This window comes from Larus michahellis, chromosome 5 (genome assembly GCF_964199755.1).
Source record: "Larus michahellis chromosome 5, bLarMic1.1, whole genome shotgun sequence".
Lineage (NCBI taxonomy): Eukaryota > Metazoa > Chordata > Aves > Charadriiformes > Laridae > Larus > Larus michahellis.
This window is the reverse complement of record NC_133900.1, coordinates 59,334,125-59,359,266: the sequence shown is the minus strand read 5'-3', so window position 1 is coordinate 59,359,266 and position 25,142 is coordinate 59,334,125. Positions and strand designations below refer to the sequence as shown.

The 25,142-nt window shown below is 39.9% G+C and overlaps 1 protein-coding gene across 3 annotated transcripts in view; it reads left to right on the top strand.

Annotated features, from left to right (window-relative positions):
* The window catches only part of EVC (EvC ciliary complex subunit 1), a 57,053-nt gene that overhangs the window by 10,929 nt on the left and 20,982 nt on the right, over positions 1 to 25,142 (top strand). For all 3 annotated transcript variants that reach the window (XR_012587053.1, XM_074587584.1, XM_074587583.1), the window contains exons 7-12: positions 1,068 to 1,205; positions 3,193 to 3,351; positions 4,877 to 5,093; positions 8,136 to 8,284; positions 11,126 to 11,224; positions 22,785 to 22,997. Coding sequence is in view for 2 of the 3 variants with exons in the window: in XM_074587584.1 (XP_074443685.1) it covers positions 1,068 to 1,205; positions 3,193 to 3,351; positions 4,877 to 5,093; positions 8,136 to 8,284; positions 11,126 to 11,224; positions 22,785 to 22,997 (975 nt within the window). In the remaining variant the exon portion in view is untranslated. The remainder of the gene's footprint in view (positions 1 to 1,067; positions 1,206 to 3,192; positions 3,352 to 4,876; positions 5,094 to 8,135; positions 8,285 to 11,125; positions 11,225 to 22,784; positions 22,998 to 25,142) is intronic.

Sequence of the window (25,142 nt, the reverse complement as noted above, 5' to 3'; positions counted from 1 at the left end):
TAGACCAGTTGTTAGTGTGTCAATATGGGATTCCTATATTCTGGAGAGAAAGGTCTTGGAAACATGACAGCCTTAGAGCTGGGATATCGCATAAGAGATGAGGCTGATTATGGATACTATGTAAAATACTATTGGTATATAATGCCAATACTATTGGCAATAAGCAAAAGCATTAGCAGTGGAGACTACTGTAGGTAATACCACATTGGCAAGACTGAGGATTATATGATTTATCACAGACGGGATTTTCCTCTTTTAATTCTGCATTTTAAGAAAAATTCGTGGGATTTTGATGAAAATGTTTGTGAAGCGTGTCAAAATATGGTTATGTTTTTTGATACATGGGGTATCAAGTTAATGCGTTGACACTCAAAATTGTGTGATATTAAAAGTAAATGCTTGTTATGTAAGGCCTGTTTCAGCAACTGAAGCATCATCCATTTCAGTACCAAGCTACTAAGTAAGACTAGGATTTGTCAGTGGTACTAGTGTGCAGAAAAAATCATCCTGGTTTCAAAGGACCGAAAAACTTTAAAACCCCATATAATCATGTAGCCTGTAATTTGTCCCTTATGAGCAGTACAGGTGTGTTTATCTGCATGTGGTAACACTCTGCAGGAAACGCTGTCTGATTATCATATCTGGATAGTTCTCTGTGCTTTCAAACACAGCGTATACACTCATAGCTGCCATTTAAGATGGGGCACGTGCATTAAAATAAAAATATTTGTGTATGGATTCAAAGGATTATTAGTATGAAAGCTCATGGAGCAGTGTTTACTAAAAATTGAATTCAGGGGAGATGGACAACAGTCCTGATCATACTCGCATACTAAAGGAAATGTATGTATTTGTTTTGAGTGTAGTTCAGAGCTGCCATGTGTATATACACCTTCAGTTTTCTTTGCTTGCTGCAGGAGGTGCATTACCCAGAGACAGAACTTCCTGAACGCTCTTGTTCAGCTTTGTTAGCCATGAGCCGCAACTGACATACAAATTCACTCCCAAATTTAGAAATTATGTCTTTTTTTTTTTCTGTTTAACAAATCGCTTGCTTTGTTTTCCAGGATTTTGAAGAATTACAGAATCAACTTGACTCTAGACTCCAGAATACTGAGATGTCAGGAGCCCATAATTCAGAGTACCAGACTCTAGAAGACTTAGAAAGGAAAGAAAGAGAATATTCTGAGCACATAATAGATAATGTAACTTTCTAATTCTTCTCTCATAAAATTTTATTTTAGTGTTATTCTTTTGATGGGGAATGCTTTTTTATTTTTTTAAACTGTTGTGTTGACTAGTCTACAGTTAGTACTTCAGATACGCGTGAGTCCTGAAAACATTTTTACATTGCTTCAGCAAAGTATTTCCAGCTCCCTTGGGGAGCCAGTGTGTTTTTTATACAAACACTGTTTTATCACACTGGATTTACAGCTGAGAAGTGTCTATTGCTTGTCAGATGGTAAGATTTATTTCAAGCCTAGGTATAGTCTGACTTCTAGGAATATTGTTTTCTTGTACGAACCTTCTTTCTTAGGAACCTTTTTTTTTTTTTTTTAGGAACCTTCTTTTCTTCAGTACTCCATAACTGAGTAAGAGAGTAATGAGAGACTATAAAACATTTTGTGAGCTGAAATAATTACGAAGAAAATAATTACCTTTTAGCATGCTTTGCATGTTTACTTCAGCATTTTGCCTTAGCAGCTCTGCACACTATAATACTTACATGTTTTTTTAATGTAAAAAATACAGTTTGATAGCAGGCATTTGATTCTCAAAGCAAAGTTTGGGTTTTTTTTCCTCTACAGTAGTGTCACCGTGTCCAAATAGCTTGCAGGCTAGTAAACTGGGGGTTAAGAATGTTCTGCACATTATTTTCCAGTAAACTGAGTAATCTAAGATATTCTCCTTCCCAGTCCTGTTTTTGAGGTTTGAGCAAATTCACTGCTGATGAAAAGGAGAGGCTGATGAGTCAGATTGATGGCTGTGTGAGCTGCCTGCGCTGACTGACTGTGGCACTTCAGCCCTGAACTAAACAGTCCATCATCTCAGCCTTGGGCCTTTTTCATCGAGAAGTTAACGTTTTTTAATGTCTGATGGTTAAGTGCTTCACTTGGAATTTTCTCAGCTTTCTTGTGATTCTCTGTGCCTTTCACTTCATAGTAGAAGTGCTGGTAACAGTGGTACATCTGTGTCAAGTTTCTGTTGCAATTTGCCTTTGCTCTTTGAAAAATTGATTGTTTGGAGTTCTCCAGTTAGTCACATGAAAGCTCCCTGGCAGCCTCACTGAGCAGCATGAGGCAGTTATTCACCAGCAGCAGTCATCCTTCAGTTGCTCTGTCACTCTGATGCCAGCAGATGCTTTTCATCCATATTGAAAATGTACGCAAATTCGTATAGATCGGGACCTTGAACTAATCCACTCTTCCCTCAGTAATATGAAGGGGTTTTTTTGCATACTCACAGATGCCATAGTCACAGTTTTTTGGAAAACTCACAGATACTTAATATAAATCTTGGTGATGGATATGTTTTCTTATCTTTACGTATACTAGTAATGCCACTGAAGACCACAGAATATTCACAGTTGTGCACAGTCGTAAGTGTTTGGGGAATGGGAGCCTAAAACTAGAGATTACCCATATGATAATATACCAGAATGGGCACATGCGTTGTGCTGATACTGCATAAAGTACTTAATTCCAGCGCAGTTAATAAAGTGCTTATGTTGCATGAGTCTATGAAAGGCTTTGATGGTGAAAAACAGTGACAATTTTCAGTTTTCCTTTTTTAGCAAAAATCTTGTTTGACTGGAATGTCTGTTCCTACTGCTAAATAAACTTCCCAGAAAAAAGGGCTGCAGTTTGTTATCTTTTTTAGTTTTCCCATTAATATAAACAACATAGTAGGCTGTTATAGATGCAATATGTGGAGAACTAACAACAAATACTTAGTGAGTTATACAGAATGACTGGTCAGAATTGACCTACTGGTTGTGTGCCAGCAACACGTGTATCATCATATAGTAAATAGGCTCTTTAGCCTTGCAAAATGTTCACTGTAACTAATACTGAAAGCTGTCTTTATTCTCAGTGACTTGTATTTCAGTAGATTCGTATGCCTGTCACTGTAATGAAATACTAGACAATTAATGAGAGAACATGGGTTGTTTTTTTGATTCATATTCCATAGATGGAAGCTTTCTGGAAGCAGACTGACAAAGCCCAGCAGGCTTTTTTGGACCAATCAAAATGCTCAAGTACCAAAGCAATGAAGATAACGATGGATCTGACCGAGAAGATGATTGCAGTAGAAAGCTTCTTAAGTGAATCTCAAGATTTGCAGGCAATGGTAAAGTACAAAAAGAAATAAAAGCTGAGAGAGATTTAGTCAGTCTGAACACAAAAGAAATTATGCAAGTGTACAGAGTCTGTCAGTTCTGCCACAGGAGTGATGTAGGCTGCTTGCTCCACTTGTCTCTTTCGGATTTGTTGCAAAGTGTTCAACTTCCATTGCAGTTTATGAAGACTTAAAGGAGAGTGAACTCTCTGCACTTGAGTTCTAATTCTCAAAATACCATTTAGGCAGTCATGGTAGGAAAAAGTGATATTCATGCAGCCAGTGAGCCAGGACCAAGAGCACTAGATCTAATGATGAAGGAGCATCATTACCCTGGGCATTAGGACATTTCTTTTTCTTCCAACGTATTTATTCCACTTTGACTGAGAAATACTAATTTAAATTTGAGGGTGATTCTGTGTGTCCAATGACTTTAACTGGAATTGAAAACCCTTAACCTCTTGTAGTGATATAGTCTTAAGAGGGAAAAATGTGTTTATAAATGCATCGGCCCTGTGCTTTATGTTGTGTTAAATCTAACAGATCCTTTATTTGCTTTGCAGAGGACATACTGAAAGTGTTACTTGGAATTTATAGATTAACAGTACAATCAGAATCTGTCCCATTGCATTTATTAGTAATTTGGTGAATAAATGGGTAGCTAGCTTTATTTGGCTTACTGATAAACAGATACAGTAATTATCAGCTTGTTAGTTTTGCATTGGAGCAGCTAAGTAAACTGAGCTGGCCAGGTAAGAAACTAGTCTTTGAAGTTGATCACACTTCACCCATTCTGGGCTATTCTACACTAAATTCCTTCAGATGGACAGTTTTCAAGCAACGTGTTTGGATAAAGATACAGGAAATATTCGTCCCTGAAGTCACTACTGATGACAGCAGTGGATCTCATCGCAAAGGTCATTGTTTGTGTGTCTCTGTTAATTACAGTAATTGTCACACTCTTTCCAACCTTGCAGCATTGTCCAAAGCAGTTGCAGTTTCACCCAGGAAATCTTGCTCCCTACTGTAATCCTGGGCTGCTTCTCTAATAATGCAATGAAAGCTGCTAGGCCATAGGCAATTACACTAATTTTTAGTATATTTACTGAACTCCAGCTGACCACATGCTTGAAAGGAATCCCAGTGGTATCAAAATCAGATGGTTGTTCTCATTTCAAAAATGAAGGCTCTGGTACTGGTGTGCCAGATAGCATCTTGAAAAGAGGCCCAGGACTTCCATGTTGCCCTTCTGTCCATCTTTGCCCCTTGAAAGTTTGTTCTGCAAGCTACAAATAATGAAAAACACCAATAGTTTTAGATTAGCTCTTATAACTGAGTATGTGATAAACCCACTGCTAACCTACACCGCTCAAGATTTTCAGAAGTATTTAAGTACATGAAGATTGTTACTTTCGTGGTCTTAAGAAGCCTCCTCAGTTTTGCGCATAGGTTGCGAATGAATAATTCAATGAAAAGAGAAGCACAACCAAAGAACTGTTCTTTGTTTCTAAAGAGGACTTTTTTATGTTTGTTTTAGGACATTCAGGAAAGGTTATTCAACTGGGAGCTTATGGTGAAAATCGTTGATTCACTGAAGTCCTATATACCAGAAGAGTGCAAGTGTAGATTAAATATTGTGTCAAATATTCTGGACCATTTAACTGTAAAGAATAATCTTTCAGTCCGACAAAAGGAAGAACTTCTAACAGATCTGCACAAGGCTTTCTGGGAACAGCTGGCACATTTCAGTAATGGTGAGTTCTTAGATCAGAGCTCATGACTTCACAAATATGGGTATGACTTCTCATTATTATATTAAATAGTAAAATACTCTGGCGTTGGCCCTATATCCTGTTTTAAAAAGGTATTGATGAATTGGCCAAGAACATTATTATTGAGAAGGGTGGATGCTTAGAATGGGAACTTTGGCTTAAAGCCTTTTAGGTCTTGTTCCAGGTATTACTGTGAACTTACTTTACAGTTCACAATCTTGGTGCAGTATATTCTTGCTGCAGTGCTGCTTGTTCCCATTCAGGCTTCTTGTCGATAAATAGTGTCATATCTTATGGTCAGCAATTCACAGAATCACAGAATGGTTGAGGTTTGAAGGGACCTCTGGAGGTCATCTAGTACAACCTCCCCTGCTCAAGCAGGGTTAGCTGCAGCCAGTTGCCTAGATGGCTTTTGACTATCTCCGGGGATGGAGACTCCACGACCTACTGGGCAACCTGTGCCAGCGCTCAGTCACCCTCACAGTAAAAAAGTGTTTCCTGAGGTTCAGAGGGAACCTCCCATGTTTCAGTTTGTGCCCATTGCCGCTGGTCCTGTCACAGAGGAGAGCCTGACCCTGCCTTCTATGCAGCGTCCCTTCGGGTATTTATAGACATTGATAAGATCCCCCTGAGCCTTCTCTTCTCCAGGCTGAACAGCCCCAGCTCTCTCAGCCTTTCCTCATAGGAGAGATATTCCAGTACATCATTCCAGTTCCATTTTCATGGCCTCCAGTCTGTCCATGCCTCTCTTGTACTGGGGAGCCCAGAACTGGACACCGTTCTCCAGGTGTGGCCTCAGAAGTACTGACTGGAAGGGAAGGATCACCTCCCTCCACCTGCTGGCAATACTTTGTCTAATGCAGTCCAGGATACCATTACCCTTCTTTGCAACAAGGGCACATTTCTGGCTCATGTTCAATCTGGTGGCCCCCAGAACCCCCAGGTCCTTTCCTGCTGAGCTGCTTTCCAACTGGGTGGCCCCCAGCGCGTGCTGGTGCCTGGGGTTGTTCCTCCCTGCCTACAGGACTTTGCACTTCCCATTGTTGAACTTCATGAGATTTGTGTCAGCCCATTTCTCCAGCTTGTCCTGGGCCCTATGGATGGCAGCATGACCCTCTGGTGTATCACCACTCCTCCCTTTTTTTATGACATCTGCAAACTTGCTGAAGGTGCACCCTGCCCCATTGTCCAGGTCATTAATAAAGATACTGGCCAGGATTGGACCCAGTGTTGATCCCTGGGGTACACCACTCATTACTGGCTTCCAGGTGGACTTTGTGCAAGTTTTCAGCCCATCTCACTGTCTGCTCATCCAGCCTATGCTTCATCCTCTTCTCCGTGAGGATCTGATGGGAGACTGTATCAAAAACCTGGCTGAAGTCAAGGTAGACAATATCCACTGCTCTCCCCATCTTTCAGGCTGGTCATTTCATCATAGTAGGTGATCGGAATTCACATGGTGCAGACTTGCTCCGCTTTAAAAACATCACTTAACCATGTGAACAGTTTGCTGATACTCATGAATTCCTGTATGTCCTGATACGAATTATTTCATGGTTGTTTGCTCCTAAAACTGGCATGCCTGGTGCATAGTGTTTGCATAGGTTCAGCGACTAACATTCCTTAAGCATAAATGTAAATCTGTGGGTGATATTTTCCCCCTTTATGTCAAGTTTCTCTTGTTCCAAAGCAAAAATAACTCTGTCAAAGCCTTGATGTTATGCACAGTAGGTGTTTATATGTAGCTATATATTATAGTTAGTACAGCCAGTGCAGAAGGGCATTATCAACCTCCTGGTTTTAGATACAAACGAAGTATGCTTTTTAAAAAAATAAATCTGGAGTGCAGTATTTTCACATGAGAGTCTATGTTGACCTTGCTTATGAGCTCTTAAATATATAAATTAAACAGTACCTATAATTCACAAGCAGAACACAAAGCCAGCAAGACCGTGCTCCTAGGAAACAAACAAGGAAGCGGTAAAGAATCAAGTAGTGTTTAAAAATAACAGTTGCTACATTTGTTCACCTGACATTTTTATTACAGGCTTTCCTGTACTTTCAGTGTGCTTTCAAGTGTTTTGTCAGTGCATCATCAGCCTGTGGATAAGCATGGTAAATTAGCATGGAGAATAAGTAACATGCTCAGCGCTACAGTACTGTACTCCTTTATTTCTCCGCAAAATAATTTCTCGTAGTGGTGTGGTGGCAGAACAGCAGCCACAGATGACTGTTCTTTTGCATTCCCCTTTAGCTGCCTGTGTTAGGAGTGAAGTACTGGTCTGGGGCAGGGCGAGTGGGGGAAATGAATAAAGTTCTTCCTAGGTGGACAGGTAATGAGACATGAAGTAGTGGCAGAACATCAAAAGCACCAATTCCGCTCTGCAGCACAGGGTTCAGATAGACTCATGAATTTATAAATCACTTGGAGTGATAGGGGGGATGAAGGGGGGAAAATTCGGTCCCAAATATTTCACAGTACTAGCACAAAATCAGAGGGACCTTCACAACTTTTGCTGCAGGTTCCTGGATGAGTGACTTTGGAAGCCTGATATGGCTGCATGCCAGTTCAAGCTAATCTGAACTAGCACTGCTCTAGACCTTTTCTCCCCGCCGTATGTTACTGCCCCTGTCCTTGCAGCAGCATTTGCATATCTGCAATTAGGTAATGAGACACTTCTGGACCTTCCCGAAGCAGGAGGGGGAGGTTTGGGATGCTGCAGGTGGGAATCTGTTTCTTGAACTAACATGTTGCCGTTGCATAAGTAGCAGCACCAGTGAAAGAAGGGGTGCAGGATGGTAGTGATCCAAAAACATGATAGATTTAAGTGCCATGTAACAACCTAGAAGTTCACATCTGAAAAGACCATCAGGGTAAGAATCAAATTTGAAATCCTGCATGGTAATTACTTGCTTATTTCACTCACTAACAGATTTCTGTGAGCTTATGTTGTGTGACAGTAGCAGATGCTACATTCTCCCTGTGGAGTTATGGTATCTAATCATCGGTGGTTTATGTTCCAGAATGTATCCAGCAAAGTAAAGACCTGATCTTGAAACGACTGGAGTGCCGTGCAAAGAAGAGAGAAGAGTTCAAACACAGACAGAAAGCTGAACAAGGGAGTCTCCTCAGCAAAACTTTTCATAATGAAGATGTTCATGATTTTCTTAAGGTGAGCATGTAAAAGCTTATTTTCACTGTTCCATTAGTTTTTAAGGCCAAATACATTGCAGATTTCCCCTAGTTCCATAAAATTGGGATTTTGGAGTCCTCCTGAGGATCGTGTACAGTAAGTAGCACAGGTGGGATAGGGTCAGACCCCCTGTTGCCTAGCCTTACCTAGAGACTTTTCTTCCAGTGTTGGTCTTGTCTCATTGGAACAAAATGCCAAAGGGCATAATGCTAAGATTGCATGTTTTGTAGAAACATAGATACTATGTATAGTAGAAACATAGGTACTATCAATATAAAAAATCTCTGCAGGAAAGTATCTGGCCTGCATTACAGAAGAAAGCAGGCTGCACTGATCTAATTGCTTTCCTATGAGTGAAGTTACTGAGGCTCAAAAGACTATCAAATTTCACATAAGCAGAGGGAAAACTCATTATGATCGTTGGCAGGATACCGTAGAAAAGGTTTGCAGTAGATAATTTAATATGGTATACAATGGCCAGTGTGGTGTTTTCTTGGCCATATTTTCTATAGAGCTCTATTATTGTTCAGAATGTATATACAAAATCAGAGTTCTTAGTTGTAAATGCTGAGAGCTGCAAAACTGTAACTGCTGAGAACTACAGACCCAAGTTATTAAGAAATAAAAAAAAAATTCGATTCTCAATTTTCATGAAAAGAAATAATTTAAGGTTAAAGTGGTCACATCCAGCAGCATTAAACTTCTGATGAAATCTAATAACTTAGATAAATTACTGTATGAGAAGACCCAGATTCCAGCTGTAGCAAACTGTCAAAATTTATTGATCTCAACACTGCAATTTTGTACTGCGGGGACAAGTTCTTTAATTATATTGTATGAATTGGATAATGCAGTTACTGTTCTTGTATGCAACACCTGTCTGGCAACACCTCACTTCAAAACAAAAGATTTCAGGCACTTTAAAACAGCAGAACACATTTTGCCTCTTAGGCTTTTCATAACTTGAGACAAATAGCTCTATCACACATTTTTTTAGCCATTGAGCACCTGTGAATGTATTTTCCTTATACATATCATTCAAAACGCTTGGACACATCCCAAATTAATTAAATAAAGCTCAGAAATTTTGTATTATGACCTCTCCCCTACAAAGTTAGAGCCACACAGCTTTGTGCAAGAGATGCTCTATTCTGTACACCTTAGAAAGCTAACAAATATGCTTAGTTAAACTGTAGGCTAATGATCTGCTTGTGAGAGGCTGAGCGGGAATGGGCAACTTGCACTTCCTGCTACAGGACAGAACACAACTGAGTCTTAGTATTATGAAATGCCTGTGAGTAAATAATAAAACAAGTCAGAAATTTAAGCCTTTCTGCTGCCACAGGGGAGAGAGCCTTTTGTCTCAGAACAGATGGGGTCTTGAGTCCAGAGACTCTTAGAAGAGTAAGAAAAATATGTATATGTCTGCAGTTCCCATGATTTGATTTAAATAGTCCAGTAATTATTTTGTGTGAACAAGCCCCTCAGCACTGAGGAGCTGCTTTAAACCTGTTTCATGGTTTCACAGCCAGTCCAGCAGTGAAGGAGTTGGTTGTGAATCTCCACCGTGAGCCCAGAATTGTACCCATCAAATACATTTTTCTTCTTTGCCTTACCTCCTCCACCTCAGCAAAGGGCTCACACTTACTGTGGTAGCAGCCTCAGCAGTAACTAACCTTTCTGCTGAATTTTAAGTGGTTGCCAATTAAGAAGGTGGATTTTGCAATGAACTTTCTTCACATCAGTTTCTTCTGAACACAAGTCGGATGTTAATGATTTAGTTGCTACAGCTTTGACTTTTTTAAATGACGGAATGACCTAGATAGTAAAGGTTAGAGTCCCTGTATCATTCTGTCTCCTTCATCTATGTTTCCACTGGAAAAGGAAAACTTTCATTTTGTTTTTTACTGACAGAAATTACAGGAACAATCAAGTGAAGCACACAAGCCAAAATGTGCCAGTTACAGTAACCCAGTCTTGGGTGGACATACCCTACCCCTGGTGAACATACAAGTTACAGTAATTGACTTGTCAAATTCTGGTAAACTACAGTTTCATGATAGATGTGAATTTTATAATCCACCTCTACAAGAATGAGCTGTACATGAAGAGTTTATGAGCACTTTTGTGCTCTTTAGAAGAGCCCTATTGACATACCTGACAAAGAAAGCCATATTTACCATGTGGATGTAAGAGGACGCTTGGCAATTTAAATGAAAATATGGAATATTTACATATAAGACAACTCATTAGTCTGTAGAATGAGATGTTATTTGTCTGTGAAATTCAGTCTTCCATTACAGCATATGAGCCTGCCAACACATCACAGTCCTGGCTTGAAGAAAAAAGTAGCATTTGTCTTAAATCTGTGACCAAGGACCAAACCAGGACCAAGTCATAAATCAGCCTTTTAGGGACCACCATGGGACATGGTGACCAACCCCAGTGCAAAAGCCCTATACAGCATGATACGGCTGTAACTAAGGTTTCTGATGATGATACCTGATGCGGTTCTGCACCTCATAGTACTGGCTGTCATGAAGTGATATTCATACACAGGAAAGCAGGTTGCAAATCAGATCATTTCATATGTTTTTCAGCATTAGGTACGTATTATTTAACCCTAAATTGCTGAGGCTATGGAGTTTCATAATCAAGGCTGTATATGCTCAAGTTAAGGTGATAAGGCAAGTTTCATTTCCCTGAGCCACAGTTACAGATAAACGTTTACTGTTGTGATAGTGCATGGGAAGGAGAGTATCACAAGAAGCTATCAAGACCTTTTCAGCTATTTAAATATACCTATTGTGTTTCTTTTAGGCTTACCATGAGCTGTTAGAGAAACATCGGCAAGCACAGTGGGAACTGCAGGAGGAGGATGACTGCGAGAGCACAGAGGCTGTCACAGATCTCTACAAGGTGCCACCTCTAGTGATATGTGTCATTTACTAAAATAATTCTGAAGAACCTCTAACCCCAGTATACAATGTCAGGCCTCAGGGAGGATTGAGGAATTGCAGGAGCAATGGCAGCTCCAAGAAGCTAGGCTGGCAAACCAGGAGATGGAGACAGGACAGTCTTCCACATTAGCTTGCCTATTTCATTATCTTCCCAAAACACTAACTTTCCTAAACTCGTATTAGTCAGAAAATCCCTACATGGTCTGCCAAAATGTGCTGTCTGGATGGCTGACAAGACTGCAATAATGCTGAGAGCATATAACGTCTGGCATTACTACCAGGAGAGAGACTTCAGTTACATAGCATAATTATCTCTGCACCATGGTAGGATGATACTATTCTTAGTTAACTTCACTACATCTCCAAAAATAGTTTTCTCATCTCTTTTCCTCTCAGCAAATTTGTTTTGACACTAGTTAGTTCCCTGAAGTAAGTTCAGATCTTCGGTGTAAGTAATATTTTTACACTCCTTTATCTTACTGATTTGGAAAATACGTAGATGCTTCATGCTTTTGCGTCATCTTCAATTATTTTCAGTCTGCACCGAAAAAATAAGATAACATGATCTATCTTATGAAGCCCAAAACTGTAGCCAGCAGTGACCTTTAATTAGGCTGGAACTAATCACTTTCAGCTCAACAAGGTCCTTGTCGTGACTAATTAAGACCAGATCAGGGTGTTATGGAAACTTGTAGTCCCTATCACATTGGGATAAGATACCCACACAGTCTTAATTAGCACTAGTCCACATGCACTTTTTCAAATTCAGTTGATCAAAAAATAAAGCCGCTGTATTTAGAACAAATAGTTTACCATGGTTTTATGTAATAATGCAAGCAACAGGATATTTGAGAACTACTGCTTTGGAGAAAGAAAACGTTTGCTTGGAGGGCTATGCCAGTGAGTCAGAGTAGATTAATTGTACAAAGCTATTTAATTTAAGAAAAGTCAACATGTCTGCTGATATCACTGCTTACAGTCCATTCTGTTACTAACTCCCCCATCGGCTCCCTCAATTCACATGAAGTCTCTGGAGACCAAAAAATTTTTTTTTTCACCCTGCACAGTTCCACCTCATTTGTGAAATTATATTGCTTTCCTTTATTGTGAACTCTGCTTTAGTAACACTAAGATCAGACTAAAAAATCCTATTTCTTTCAGCACTGTTAGCTAAGTTTTGTTTTTCATTAAAGAAAAATTGGTTTGGGTGAATTAAATGTTTCTAGAATTGTGAAGTTGCCAGGAGAGCTGCACAAACTTGAACTCTGCCAATTCAACCAGCTCTAAGCCATTATATTCCATATTGCAGCTGCTCTTTTATTCCTAGACCCAAACAAACACTGCCAGACGTGAAAAACTGCAAGTACTGTGATCCAACTGGCATCTCTTGAATGAGGGTCCACAAATCTTAATTTCCACTTTTTTTTCTGTAATAAGACATTTTTATTGTGACATTTAACACAATGAACAAATGCACTGTCTCCCCTTAACCCTAAACACAGATACTACAGACTGCTTTAGGAGACCAAGCTGCTTCTTAATATACCTTGTAAGCAGCATAAGCTAGAAAGAAGAGAAAATACAAATGAGCATAGCCCCACTGGGGGTAAATGGAGCTGTTCTGACTTCTACAGCTGAGGGAAGTGCAGTAACTACACATGTTGTCCGTTACCTGTGGCATAAATGCAAAAGTAGATTCGCCATTGAGGGAAGGAGTTGCATCTCACAACCACATTGCCTTTGCTTCTCTCTCTGCTCAACCACACTTTCAGAGCAGAAGTGCATCTTGGACGAGCAGAAGCCTTCCCCTGGGCAGCAGGGCTTTGCCCCTTCACTTAGTTTCTCCAGATTTCTGCTAGGGACTAGCTACTGCTACCAATAGGGAAGGCGAAATACGCATGGGAAGGTGACAGGGATTTGAGGTGCTCCACAGTGCAGTGATGTGACTACAGCTCAGGTAGATCTAAGCAAGCAAACGTTAGACTAACTGTCTGGGTACCAGCAACCTTTACATGGCAATAGTCAGCACTGTGATACAAGACATATGTCCCAGTCAGGTTTGGGCACAGCTGCAAACGCTGCAAAGCTTCGTGTTGTCATTCCAGGTGGTCTGTACTCCCTGAAGCTTAACTGATAGTCATTTGCCTTGCACTCGTTTGGAAGGTTTGGACTCTGCTGTTTATGTTCTACCATGAGCAAGGAAGAGGTTAAATTAAAGATTTGGTTAAATGTTCTATTGTTCACCCAACCTCCATATTTCCGTAACTGCAAGCGTGTGTTACAAAGTAAGATACAAGGCAAGAAAGGAAGTTCACCAGTAGAGGGTTCTGTTGGGGTTTTATCATTACAGTAGAAACGGAATCCTAGCAATATTACTGAAAAAACTGAGTGAAACTCTCTAAAGTCAGCCTGGCATACTCCACAGATATTTAGATGAATATTCCTCAGCCTATAGTCCACAAGACATCCAAAGATAGACTGCAAGATATTTAAAAAAGATGTATTCATACATTAGTAAACACAGTCAGAGTGGAAAGAACTAGAAGTAATTAAATATTTAAGAATTCTACCCAATTTTTATTTTGTTGCAAATGAAAATTAGCCTTGCAAAACTGCACAAAGTAGTTATGCTTTCCCACATACAGAAGTTAAATAGCTGTTGTATTTAAGGGAAATAAAACTGAGTTGTCTTGCTAGGAGCCAATTACCTAAATCCTGGAGGAGGCAAAGTGTTATCTAAATCACAATTTCTCCATAACCAAGTTTTAGCGATAGCATCCTATATGTCCCCTCTACCAAGTAGCATATACTCTCTACTGGCTGAGGATTAAAGAAATATCAGTATTTCTTCTGGGCTGAACAATCTAATATTGTCCAGTATTCACAGGATTTAGGGTTCCAGAAAAGTTCCTGCTTGTGTACCCATTGCCATCTTGACTTTGGTTGGAAACCCCCAGAACTGGAATGAATCACATCACACTTTTCAGATTAATGTCAGCAGAACCCAAACCTTGGTGTGGTTTTTTCCCCCACATCCAAGCCCTTTCTTTTCTTGCTTTCCTGATCCTTGGGGTATCATCAATATTGCAATTTATCAAATAAACACCAATATCCAACAGGCATGTTGGTTCAGACAAATAACCATTTGGAGTAATATCCAATTAGTTCATGTATTGTAACAGCACTAGAGTTAGAGACATGCATAATATCCAGTTCGCTAGAGTTAGGTTCCATTCTCAGGCATACCTTCAGCTAAGAGCAGCTTACTAGCAGCTTTCAAAGCAACTGTCTTAGAGCATATAGGTGCCTCCATGCTATATCAACTTTCTAAGCCATTTACCCCCATTAAAGTACTGTATCAAAACTTGCACTGTAGTTGACCAACCAGAATAAATCCTCAAGGAGGACACCAGTACAAAGTTCCCAAGGGTTGCACTCTGACAAATTCACTTGACCAAGCACAGAAGCCCAGGTGCCCAGCCATCGCCCTAGACTCATGGTCCTTAGCTGGTATATTTGCAGGTCATTACATCTTTTTTTCAAGAGAAAAGTACCTGGCAAGGTCTTGTATGTGATGAAGGCTTACATGTGATAAAATGTTTAGGCCCGCCGTTCCTCCAACAGCTGTGTGCTAGAATTACTTGACTTATTTCAATGGTTACCTTGGTTTGTCCAGCAGGGAAGCAAGCCTGACAGACTTAGTTTCATAAATAAGTAGAAAGATAACCGCAATGCAAGAGGCAATGTAACCAAAGAGGGAACCAATGAATCCTGGGGACAGAAGAAAAGATGTCATTTACTTGTAAGTGCCACTCACTTGTGGGAGAAGATCCTTACCTTGTTCTCACAATGTTAGAATCATAAAATTGTTTAGGTTGGAAATGACCTTAAAGTTCATTGAGTCCAACTGTTAACCTACCACTGCAAAATCCACTGCTAAACCAAGTCCTGAGCACCACATCTACAAGTCTTTTAAATGCTTCCAGGGATGGTGACTCAACCTCTTCCCTGGGCAGCCTGTTCCAATGCTTGGTAACCCTTTCAGTGAAGAAATTTTTCCTAATATCCAATTTAAACATCCCTTGGTGCAACTTAAGGCTGTTCCCTCTTGTCCTGTCACTTGTTACTTAAGAGAACAGACTGACCCCCACCTCACTACAACCTCCTTTCAGGTAGTTGCAGAGAGCGATAAGGTCTCCCCTCAGCCTCCTTTTCTCCATGCTAAACAACCTGAGTTCCCTCAGACACCCCTCATAAGATGTGTGCTCTAGATCTCTCACCAGCTTTGTTCTTCTCTGGACACACTCCGGCACCTCAGTGTCTTTCTTGTTGTGAGTGGCCCAAAACTGAACACAGTATTCAAGGTGCTGCGTCATCAGTGCTGAGGGGGACGATCACTTCCCTAGTCCTGCTGGCCACACTATTTCTTACAAGCCAGGATGCTCTTGGCCTTTTTGGCCACCTGGGCACACTGCCAGCTCATATTCATCTGGCTGTCGACCAATACCACCAGGTCCTTTTCCACAGGGCAGCTCTCCAGCCATTCTTCCCCAAGCCTGTAGTGCTGCATGGGGTTGTTTTGACCCAGGTGCAGGGCCTTGTGCTTGGCCTTGTTGAACCTCATACCGCTGGTCTAGGTCCATCAATCCAGCCTCTCCAGATCCCTCTGTAGAGCCATCGTACCCTCCTTCCTACCATCCTACCCTTCTTCCCCGCCAGCTTGTCTTTCGGCACAGGGGGATGGCCTGCTCCTGCACCTTTAAGATTTCCATCTTGAAGAATGTCCAGCTTTCCTGAACCCCTTTGCCCTTCAGGACTGCCTCCCAAGGGACTCTGTCAACCAGACCCTTAAAATCAGGCAAAAGTCCTCCCTCCGGAAGTCCAAGGTGGCAGTTCTGCTGACCCCCCTCCTTACTTCTCCAAGAATCAAAAACTCCATCATTTTGTGATCGCTATGCCCTTTTGTGATCGTCTAAGCCCATCTCCGATTTTTATGCCTTTTATATTTTTTAATTTTCTCCCCTTTTTAAAAAGTTTGTGGGTTCATCAAGAGGTAACCCTCTAACACTAGTGTAGCCTGTAGTCCTACAGCACATCAAAGAATTATCCAAATTGGTGAATAAATATGTAAAAATGCAATGATCTGGAAGCTGACTGTGTTTGCATAGAATAATTGAGTAGGTTTGTGTTGTGTACACATGAATAAATCAATTAAAATTATTTAACCAAGGTCAATGGAATCTGTTGTTGCCTGAAGTGAATGAATGAGTTATATTTTGAGGATAGAGTAGGCCTTTCCAGCCATACTAGTGGATTAAAATAGTGCGCTGTAGGTGTAGGTCTAGACACAGGCTCCATAACTAATTTTTGAAGTGCAGCAAGTGAATTTTGATTCAGGAATTGCAGCAAGTGATTTTGATTATCACAGTACATCATAAATGAAGGAGGAGTTGTGTCAGAGGTGACTGAATGGCTCATCCAAATATTTTCATAAACAGCCTGCGGAGTTATCCCGTACACAAGGGATATTGTGCTGCAGTAACAGTTTTGTATTGGCTTGACTAGCTTTTCAATTGCGAAGTTTTTACCGTAATTTTCTTCTAGATGGCAACAAAAGCACACCCCTCCCAATATATCCTGTTCTGTTTCTCTTTTCTCATGGTGTCTTGAAAAGATTAATGGCTAGCTCCTTGCAAGTCTGTCTCAAGTTTAGCATATCAGATGTTGACCAACACTTAATCTTTTCTTTCCCCCTTTTTTTTTTTTTTTTTATGAACTACCTACTTATTTCAGTAGGGAAAGGAGATGTGAAAAGAGGTTGGTGGTTAAGAGTTCATTGTTAAGAAAACAGACATGCAGATTGCACAAAGGAAATCAATTAACAGCTAGTAATTACGTAGTCTGTGGTAAGATAATTATTTTTCCTCAGTCTTAACATCAAAACCATAAAAACACACAATTTACTGTCATTTATAATTCCCCTTTGCTGATAGCAGTTCACCAGAATGTTATTTCATTTGACTTGACAGAACGTAGAAATGCATGGGAGTTTAGACTAAAAGCTATTAAGTAATAAGTATTAAGTAATGAGTATTATCAAAACGCAAGGCAATAAATATTTTAGGAATGGGTAAACATGAATGTAAGGTTGAAGCAAAAGATTTTATTTTTTCCTTGTTAATGAAAGGGGAAAAATTATTTTTGTCAAAATAAGAAGTACAGATTCTCAGAGACGACTTACTCTTTCCTAACTTTCCTTATGTAATTTCATTAACATGAGATATGGTTATGGATGCTTTTCATAGAGTGGACTGCAATTTTGGGTACCAAAATTCACCTTCTTTTAAAGGTGAATCATCCACAGCTTATCTCAGATGGAAATCCATATCAAGAGACCTCCACCTCAAATGCTCACTTTTGAAAATTTTGCCTTGTGACCCCAAACAGGCTGCAAGGCAGTGTGGTCTAATAGATTAAATTAGTGAACTCTTAACATGCAAGCTCAATCTACTTCTGGTTTTGGGCACTGATTAAATTTGGTCTGGTCACTTCAGTCAAAGCTGATACAAGATGCTGATATAGATAGCCTTCAGTCTGAAGTTTGTTTCTTGATTTATTGCATAAGAAAATGTATTTTACCTCTATATGGATTCAAAATTTATTAATAGTTAGATCTAGTAAAGGACATAACCTTATCTACAAAGGCACGTTTCTTAAAAAGGGAGTACAGAAAGAGAAGATTGAAACTGCCTCCTGAATAAACCAAGGACCAGTGAGGGCGCAAGACTGGAATTTCAGTGAACCTCCATTTTAAATGCATGGAAATCAAACTTTTTTTTTTATTAGCTTGTGCTAAGGATGACTTAAAAGTCATTGTGTTTTATTGGTGTTAGGATGCTAAAAAGCAGGATACTGTTTTCATTTTCCAATTAGCATTCCAGAATTCTTCACGTGGAAGATAGGAGGAAGTACATGCAATCAGCTTTTCCCCATTTAGCATGAGTGTGAAGTATCGTCTAGTGGCCAGTGGTGTCCAAGAACGTGTGGAGTATTTATGGGATGTATGATCTGAGTAGTGAATCTCTGTCCTTAATAAGATACAATATGGGTTGGTAGATGAATCTTTTACCTCCTAAGCAAGTATCCTAGACATTGAGCTTCTGGAGATACATGCAAGAGGGTTTCACAGCTTTGACCAGAAATTTTAATTATTATAATGACATGCTGATGTGTCACAAGTTAACAAATAGCTATCGCAAGTTAACAAATAGCTGTGCAGTTGCCACTTGGACATAATGCATACTAGTCAGTGTCTGGCATGTAAAATACGTTACAACTAGCCTTTCTAAATACATTTTCCTGCTTCACAATGTCCCTATTCACTCTATTCTCATCTGTATGTAGGAACCTTTTAATCATTTGGGTTTGAGGGAAAGCATTAATATTGTTCTTTGGTTTTGTAGTGAAATCTGATAAGCTGTGTATTTCCCCTGGTTTTTGACAAAATTATATATTTATTGCCTTGTTTGAAATTCAGATGCACTTAGCATTTTAATCTGAGCCCATTTTATTTCTGCATATACCCCATGGTATTTCTTTATGCTTGATGAATTTCTCTGGAGATTTTCTGAAAAGCTTTGAGATTGACTGCCAGGTACTACAAACAGGTTCATTCAACACTGCAATCAGCTATTCTATTAATGGCATCAATTTGAATAAATTTCATTAAGTAAAAGTTCTGAAAACAAGAGATGGCATATCAGGAAGCTTGTAAGAACTATTTTGTAGGGGTTCTAATCCACAAATAAGATCCTGGAAGCAGTAGGATTTCTTAACAGTTTCCTTTTTTTCCTGTGGAGAAAAAGATTTGTAATCCATAGTGCGCCATCCCTGTTCACAGACTTTATTGCTGTTTCGGATCAAGTATACTCCTTAGAGTACAAATACTTTTGAAATATTTTGTTAGCTTGGGTCACTTTGGTAGAATTCAATCACATCTGCAATCTTTCCTAAACGTAGATTTACCATTTCCTCTACCAAATTTTAAAAGGCCGTTCCACTGTGTTTTTTCAAGTGCTGCACTACACAGTGTGGCCGTTGTATTGTACCTGTGGTATGTTCTCTGGGCAGAGCGTGCTGTTGTGTTAGGGTCTGGGTTGCAAGGACTGCCTGGGGTCTAATATCCGTATGATTATGTGTTGAGATTAAAGAAGCCAGTGGCCAGTGGTTCCTTGAACACTGAGAAAAGTTACTGTTTTGATAATTGTCACAGACAATAGTCTGTTTTGTGATCCTGGACAACAGGTAAGACCAGGAAGTGCACGATTTGTATCCTGCACAGAGGATGATTTCTGATAGAACTTCAGGGTGAAGTGTTCAATCCTGTTAAAAGCCACCATCCCAGGGACTTACAGCACCTGGCTTCCTGTTGCTTTGCATGCCAGTTTGCAATATATGTGAGATGTAAAGAACATATTGCTTAGTCCTGCTTCCCCTCTGTATATTCTCCCAGCATTTTCATTTTTAAAGGGACTTTTCATGTGAAAAACTGCTTCTGGAATTCTAATCCCACTTTCTTGTCCTTTCACACACCGGTTTTAGCAGAAGGCCATGAATAATTTTGCAAACAAATAGTTAAGCACCTTCGATCAAAAGATAACTTAGCCCATCACATTAGTGAGGACATGTAGGTAAGTAATTTTATGAGAACAGGACCCAGTCACATTTTTCCTGTGTGACTATGTACCCACTCTGGTAGTGCCAAAGGTAAGTATACAGTATAATCTGAAGCTGCAGGGAGTGCAAACAGAACTCTATTCACGTGGTCTTTAAACAAAATGGCATGAAGGCAAGTAAAAAAATACCTTCTTTATGTTCTGTGCAAAAGATTTCCTAGTAAATAATAATACAAAGCTGTGAGCATGCCAGGGAAATGCTATCAGTTCCGCAGCAAAATGTGTTGCAAAGTGATTTAGCTGCTATAAAAATAGAGTTCCTTAACACCCTGCCTAAGATCTTTTGAGATCGCAATAGAACTGCCACAGGTTCCTCTAAACTGCTTGTGAACTATTTCAGACCCAGGAGAGATTCTCATATCCCTGAACACCCAGTAGAGGCAGGAGAATTAACTTGTCCTGAAAGGCTAGTAAAGGTCAAAGAGATGGTTTACAGAGACAGAGTGATCATTTTTTAAATGTTGCATGGGATATGGAGTTTAGAACATAGGATCTTTGAGTTTATGGTAAATCCCAGAATGTGGAGACTTGAATTTTAAAATAAATAGCAGCAGAAGAGAGAATTCAAATAAACCGTTTTGCATTAGTGTTGGCAAGCTAAGCCAGGACCACCACTACACGGATGATTAAGATGGTATAGATCCTGCCTCTTGTTGTACAGCAACTGGTAACTCTTAATAATTAAGGAGGAGGGGAGATCCATCCTTCAGCACAGGATGCACCTGTGTAGCAAATGTTCCTCTAATGATAACTGTCATGTCCAGATTGTGAGCAATAGCTAGAAGTGGGAGAGTGTTACTAGAAATTCAGTATCTGATCATTGTGTCTCTGACATCCAATTCTGATACTTATGCCCAGTACCCGGCCTCAGAAACCTCTAGCCCGATTTAGAAGAATTCCTAGCACTTTGAGATTAAACAAAGCCAGTGAGACCTGGATTCCAAAAATGCTGCAGGTAAGAGTGGAAAAAATCAAGACAGCTCAAGGTCTCAAAGGTGTAGTGAACACTTTCGATAGTGTTGTGCCTCAGTTTTATCCATAAGAAGAGGTTACTGTGGGGAGCTCTTAAGATAAGCTATTTATTGTTTGTGAAACAGCTCATTAATATGGTGATTAGCATCCTAAAGGGATCCCAGGAGGAAAAAAATAATTTAGTATTCAGTGCACAGTTTGGATATTTTACAATAAATGAGAAATACAAAATAAAGATTTTTTAAAAATCTATTCATTCAATGGGTAGTGATAAATCTAAGGACAGAACAGATAAAGGTCCTATGGAAACAGTATGTGAACCCCAAATTTATCATCATGGGGGCACAGAATGAGATTTCACATGCAACCTAAGTTCTGGTCATTCTTTATTTCTGAGTTCTTGACTTTGCAATTTAGCATACTCTTTTGGTCTTCTGGTGTTGATCTTACTTTCTTTTTTATGATACCACATCTCCCAGTTGGAACGGGTTCTTACACAATAGTACATTATACCAGCGTGTCTCCCAGAAAAGGCAAGTCCACTGGAACTTTTCTTGTCTATGAGCTACAGACAGATGTTTTTGGCATCTAGATAAATATGTCTGTGTTTCTATTGAGAGGTTCTAGATTTTGAATACTTAAGAGATTGAAATTAAACTTGTATTTAAAAGAAGGCAACAGCTAGAAGGCTTGACTTGTTTTTGCAACAGGAATGCTGAAAGCGGTTTTATAAATACTAGCTGTATTTTAAGGAAAAGAAAGAAATATAAGCATTTTTAAGAGGGCTAACACTCATTTACAATGAAAGTAAAAGCAAGTAGGCAATAAAGCTTTTTGGACTGGTAAGATCATGTAGAACTCACATAAAAATAGCTCTTCATAACTGCTGGAGGACTGCAGTGTCCGTGTGACCTTTCCAATGTGTTTTTGTTTTCTCTCTTCCACTGGGGAAAGCCACCTGCCCTCACGCTTTCTCCTCAGGGATTATCTCAAACTGTAGCAAGTTTGCAAATACAGCTCATATCGTCACTGTGTATTTGATAGTAAAATTTTGTGTTTTGAACAGACTTTTTAGCTTGAATGCCATCTGACTAAACCACCCAAACTCTTCTTGCGAGTGAAACAGCCTCCGCAATTGAAAACCGCTCATACGGGACTAGTTTTAATAAAACCACCGGAAGGTGTTTGTTTTCCTAGGCTTGAACCTGTTGTGTATAAGAAGGCATTTGAATAATTCTGTCTTTCCAGAATGCACTGAAGAGTGTCATATTTTGGAGGAACAATTATATAATACATCTAGGTTCAATTTTGTCTATCTCAATGCCGTACTCTGCCTTTTAACTCTTCCTTCTTTCTTGCCTTTATTCATTTTGTATCAGCACCTTTGAAAATGTGCTTATAAGGTATTGTGCTGCACCGGATTGTTTCCACAGCAAGTTTCAAAATAAGTGTTTTTTTAATACATTACCATAGCCAGTAAAGCAAGATATTCTTTGTACTGCAGTTGCATGCGGGCAACAGTGTTAGGATTCAGTCTCACGTGCTTATGCCACTGTTGCATTTTAAACACCCTTCTATGCCTTGAACCAAAACACTCAAGTTGTTGTTCCATCTACAAAACCTGGTCTTTTTAACTCAAGCATTAGTGGCATTGGGGTTTAGCTCTATGGGTTGGTCACTGGCCCAGGGTCTTCAATGGGACATGGGTCCCTGACTGGCATTATAGAGACATGCAATGAAACAGCCTCAAGGGGCTGGGGGATTCACTTTCTCACCTGTCTCTCTCTCTGTCCCTCTTTGTCCCGCTGTTAGGAGCTGTACTCCAAAGCTTCCCATGCCTTAGTGGAGTTGGTGACGGAGCTGTTTCTTCAGACCCTGCCTGTCGTGACTGGCCTCTCCATAAGAGAATGTGAGCTTCTGAAAGAGGAATGGCAGGAGAATTTGGCCCCTCAGCTGGAAAAATGGGAGACCCACCGGCAGAGACGCTGGAAGCTTTTCCAGGAACAGCTATTGCAAGAAAAAAAAGTAAGAAAGATCCACGTTACGTTCTAGGACCCAGGGTCTAAAAACGAGGGTATGGAAAAAATTTTCAAGATATTTATCTGTGGGGAGTATTTTATGTACAAATATACAGCCCACGCCCAAACACAGGTCCAGATGCAGGATGGGCAGTTTGACCTGCAGTATGGAGTGAATATATATGCTGTGCATGCAGACTTGCGTAGAAGAGTCAGAGTGTAATTACTGAACATCTGTCCACAGTGTTTGATGGCTTTGGCAGCACATAAACATTTTTTGGCAAGGCTGCTGTCTGATGTCCTCAACTCTTGAGCATCTGCAGAAACTGTTCAAAAAAACCTTCATCTGGTCTGTTTGGAGAGGGTATGTACGGGTACAGTTTACAGGAAAGGAGGCCTTACAATGACAGGTATTTCTTCATTGTTTTTATGTATTATACTATAAGAATTGGAAACGTACGATACATACTTCATATAAAACTTATTCTTTACTCTGAGAAGGTGAAGAAACACACATCCAGCTTTCCTGCTCTGTTTGTTCTCAGCGTAGGGGGCAATGACACCAGAGGAGAAAAGCAACAGCAGTAAATGGGGAGGCAGGCTAGAACTCAAATGTACCTTCAATTTATTCACGCAATTCTATGTCTCTATTAACACTGCTTTGAAGACTAGCACAGCTTAGTCAAAGAAAGAACTTCTTTATACAAAGGTGTGACCCTTCCCAAATGTCAAGTGTGTGCTGCAACATACAGAGTAATTGGATCTTCTTTAAATAAAAAGTTGTCAGTTTTTCAACACTAGCAAAATCATACTTTTCCCTAGCCTCATTCTCTAAAGTGCCTGGACAATACAGTATATGGTTAATAAGGTACTGATTGAGTCCCTCATTATTACAGATTGCTATAAGATGTTTAACATTTCCACCCATATTTAGGATTTTTCTGTAAAACCCTGTGATTCAGGAAACTCTGGGATTCCTACTCAATCTGGTAGAGTGGTTTGCCGACCAGTGGTTTTAGAATACCCTTGGGGAATGTAAAAGTAAAATTCTTGTTAGCCATTTCCTTTATTTCTTCTCTATTTTCCTTAATCTGGAGTTATACAATATGCACCTCCCTGATTATTTGATGTTTACTTTATAGTAACTCACCTGTTATCTCAACTACCTTGAAAAACAATTTTACTTGCCTCTTCTGTTTCAGTGTCACAGGGAAATGTAGCAAACTAAACTAAAATATGCTTGGGACCAACCACTGATGCCAATGAGCTCACATGCTTTAAGTTGAGGGCGGGCATTTGTGTTTTCTAGGACTGCTGTCTGGCATTTAATGTTTGAATTCGGCATACCTAAAAATTCAGTGATTAATGAAGCAATGTCTGACCTCAACTTTTTTTATTCTACCCCTTTTTATCAAGGATTGGATTCAATACCTGACTTGGCAAGCTTAAACCTCTAGGTTGCTGTTCCTTTTCACATTCACCGAGGGTTCACAAATTGCCTGTCCTTGTATGTGAATGACCTGAGCAGCCTGGTCTAGTAGGTGCGCTACAAGCATGTCTCATAGCGCATGGAGCCCAAAGCACCGTGGTCGTATCTGCTGTCATTAAAAACCACAGTCAGAAAAGGAGAAGGTTCTGATGCGCAACTTACAATTAGTCTCAGAAGTCAGAGTGCCTGTTAGGGCACCTCTGCTCTGGTCCTTCCACTGTCCCGTTGGACCTCAGCCATTGTTCAGGGCCAGAGGGGTGGTTGTTAAATGGCTAGGAGACTCTCCACAGAGGGGGAGATCTCAAGTCCAAAGTTTTGTTCAAAAATGCTGTTTATGCGTTCCTCTGTTACTATCATTGGGCACAGTGTTGAATGGAGAAACCACACCCTGGGATTTTTTCTCAAGGGATTAAAAGGATTAGTTCCTCTCCAGCAGCCAGTTGCTGGATAATAGCTTTTTGGGCAGCACTGTATGATGGATTCACTGTATGTGAATTCAGATGTTCCAGTCATGCTCAAGCATAGATTATTTGAATTAGAAATTTGACTTCCCATCACTTTCAGTGTACTGTAGCATTCATAATATAAAGCAGATGGCTTCCTAGCTGAAAAAAAAAGGATAAAGGGTTTGCTGACATCATTAACAGTAATTACTGAGCTATA